We start from the raw sequence: 2996 nt of genomic DNA, 5'->3' as shown, positions 1-2996 counted from the left end.
AGTTTCAATATAACAACAATAGTCAAAAGATAAACGTCAATAATTTTTTTAATAAATATGTGATTTTCTGATGATTATGTATTTTCAAATAAGTTTTATAAACCAATTATTAACTTTTTAATATTTTTGTCTTAATTCTGAAATTCTAAGTTAATATTATTTCATAACGATAACACATTTAGTATATTGATAGGTACTGTTATGTTAGTTTTATTCTTATTAACTTTTTTATATTTTTGTCTTAATTCTGAAATTTTAAGTTAATATTATTTCATAACGATAACAAATTAAGTATATTGATAGGTAACTGTTATGTTAGTTTTATCTTTTATTTCATATAAATTATTATATTTCTTAAAACTATCAATTATACAGAGCATTTAAAAGTTAATTGTCCTGACTAAAATATGAATTAAGGATCTCGAAACAAGAAAATAATTCCCTATGAAAGTATGTCCGTTAATGCTTCATTTAGATTTTCATACATTAATATTTTCATAGCTATGAATTATTTAGGTTATAATAATAAATTAATATGTTCTCCAACTACTTTATTAGTGAAATTATAATCATTAACATTCATATTAAGAATTATTAAACATAATTACCTTGAGGCATGGGATCTTTCTTCCACAGCAGCAGTGGTTGAACGCCACTGAATACGTGTTATAGTTTTGCGATACAAATTATCTTTCTTCGGAAAGAATTAAAGTCACTTATCAGGATTAGGCTTGCATAGACGTTTTAGTTTGCTTGCATAGTACAAACAAAAATATCTTGTGGTGTCATATATGGACAGTGTGACAATAACACATATCCAGTGCCGTTTGGTCAGTCCTGCTCTACAAGAAAGATCCTAAGCCTGTCTTAATGGACAAGGTAATTTCTTTGAACAAAATTTAATATGAATGTTAATGTTTACATTTCATTAATCAAGTAGTTGAAACACATATAAATTTATTTATTATAACCTAAATAATACATAACAAAGAAAATCTTTAGAAGTGAATATCTCTTGAACAAAGCATTTACGGATATAACTTCATTGAGAATTTTTTTTCTTTTTACAAGATCCCAGATTCATATTTTCAGTTGGGATCCTGTACCAGTTAACCCTGTTTATACTATTAATATTGGGTTGGTTATTAATGAACAGAAAAGCATAATATATCTTATTGGCTTTAAGGAAAGTAATAAAATTATTAATTTTAGGACATTTTATATTTCAATTATACTTTTTTATAGTTAAAAGTTTTGTTTACATTATGACTGAAGCAATATAACAATTAATTGGTTTAAGAAATCTTTATTTTACTGCAATGAACTGTAAAACAACAGATAAACAATTCCTAACCTTGCATCAGTGCATAGTGAGTTAGATAGAGAAGTGTGAGTTGGCAATGGTGGAATTTTTCAGATCTGTTTTATTTTGTGATGGCTACTATCGTATAGTGACTTTTCGGATTATCCCAGTAATTATACATTTATAATTAATATTAAGAAAATTCATTAATAGTTAAATAGAAATTCTTCAAATAAACAGCATATTTAGGGATAAAATATATAATGAAATTAATGAAAATAAATTTCAAAGTCATTTTCAGAAAAAAAAAAAAAGGAACATAGGAGACACTTACATTGCAGCAGCCATCCACTGATCATACAAATCATGGGTAAGGAGAGGCTCAGGCAGCTCCCGCAGATAGGATTTGAGGACACCTGCGAAGACGTGCGGGTCCCGTATCTGCAGCGCAGAGACAAAGTCCAGGCAGTGTGCATCCAGGCTCAACTTCATGCGTCTCAGTTTGGAAGCACCTGTTGTTATGATAGTCAGGTAATGAGACAAAATTTAATATACCGACTATATTTTACAGTTTGTAAAATACAGACTGTCAACACTGTGATATTTCAGCAAATAGATTGATAATAGAAATATCATTAAAAATCTTAACCAATAAATAGTAATCAGTTGATTATAATTTTAGTATGAATATAAATTAACAAGCTTATAAAATAAAAACTAATTTTGTCAAATGACTTTAAAAGATTAAGAAAAAAAAAAATTAATTGTTCGATTTTGTCAGCATTACATTTTACATCGTTCATTGTCATTTATTAGATGATTTGAGGTGAAGAAAGGTAAATGAATAAGTTAATATGGGGTAATAATACTTCAAAAATTTTATATGTGCACAACGTTTCAGCATAATAAGCCATCTTCAGGTACAAAATGTCTATGTTATGTGGTGTTATAGTATACCATACTATAATCAAATTATAAATGAGAAGATGGTAGGGGATACTGGTACTGGTACTGGTATTTGGTGGGAGGAACAAGTCCGGCAAGTGGGCCTGTGGGTCCTTTTTGCTAACCCCTAACGGTTACCTAGGTTGCCACCGCATACTAACCAAGGTGGGAGTGTCAAGATTCATTCTTCGGGACTACAGAAAAATGGATATTTAACTGACCCAGGTGGGAATCGAACCCACAAAGTTCCGAACCGAGCGCACTGGGACCTGCACCCCAACCCGCACGCCGTCACGTCCCTAGATGGTAGGGGAAGAGGTCACTGAAAAACAAAAATAATTAAAAACTTGTTAATTAGTCTCAATGTTTCAGCCAAAATTTCAGGCCTTCATCATTGCTATCAAAAACAAGATAATAATCATAATGAATAAAAGGAATTACAGAATGATTACTAAATAACAAACAACATAGATACATAAATAGTGTAGAAAGAAAATGCATAGTCTAAAGAAAATATGATACAGGCTATATATATCATATATCCAAGCTCAGTGAATAAAAATAATTAAATACATGTTAATTAGTACCAAAGTATCGGCCAGAATTTTAGGGCTTGATCAGTGCTAAGAACAAAGAATAACAACTATAATGAATAAAATGAATTACAAAATGATTGGAAAATAAGAAAATAACCAACAAAATAGATAAATAAATTATGTTGAAAGAAAATAGGCTTTATATATTCAAA

The 2996-nt window shown here is 29.3% G+C and overlaps 1 protein-coding gene and 1 long non-coding RNA gene across 2 annotated transcripts in view; one reads left to right on the top strand and one right to left on the bottom strand.

Annotated features, from left to right (window-relative positions):
- LOC106687368 (rho GTPase-activating protein 44) overlaps positions 1 to 2996 on the bottom strand; it is a gene marked incomplete in the record, with an annotated part of 54853 nt that overhangs the window by 29526 nt on the left and 22331 nt on the right. Inside the window, 1 exon segment of the mRNA XM_067052496.1 lies at positions 1638 to 1815. Within this exon segment, the coding sequence (XP_066908597.1) occupies positions 1638 to 1815 (178 nt within the window).
- LOC136797045 (uncharacterized) overlaps positions 1707 to 2996 on the top strand; it is a 19378-nt gene continuing 18088 nt past the window's right edge. Inside the window, exon 1 of the long non-coding RNA XR_010844848.1 lies at positions 1707 to 1834. This is a non-coding gene — a long non-coding RNA (uncharacterized lncRNA). The remainder of the gene's footprint in view (positions 1835 to 2996) is intronic.

The sequence above is a fragment of the Halyomorpha halys genome, unplaced genomic scaffold (assembly GCF_000696795.3).
Source record: "Halyomorpha halys isolate HHAL.00 unplaced genomic scaffold, Hhal_1.1 Scaffold951.1, whole genome shotgun sequence".
NCBI lineage: Eukaryota > Metazoa > Arthropoda > Insecta > Hemiptera > Pentatomidae > Halyomorpha > Halyomorpha halys.
The sequence above is the reverse complement of the archived record's forward strand: the minus strand, read 5'-3'. Positions and strand labels throughout refer to the sequence as shown.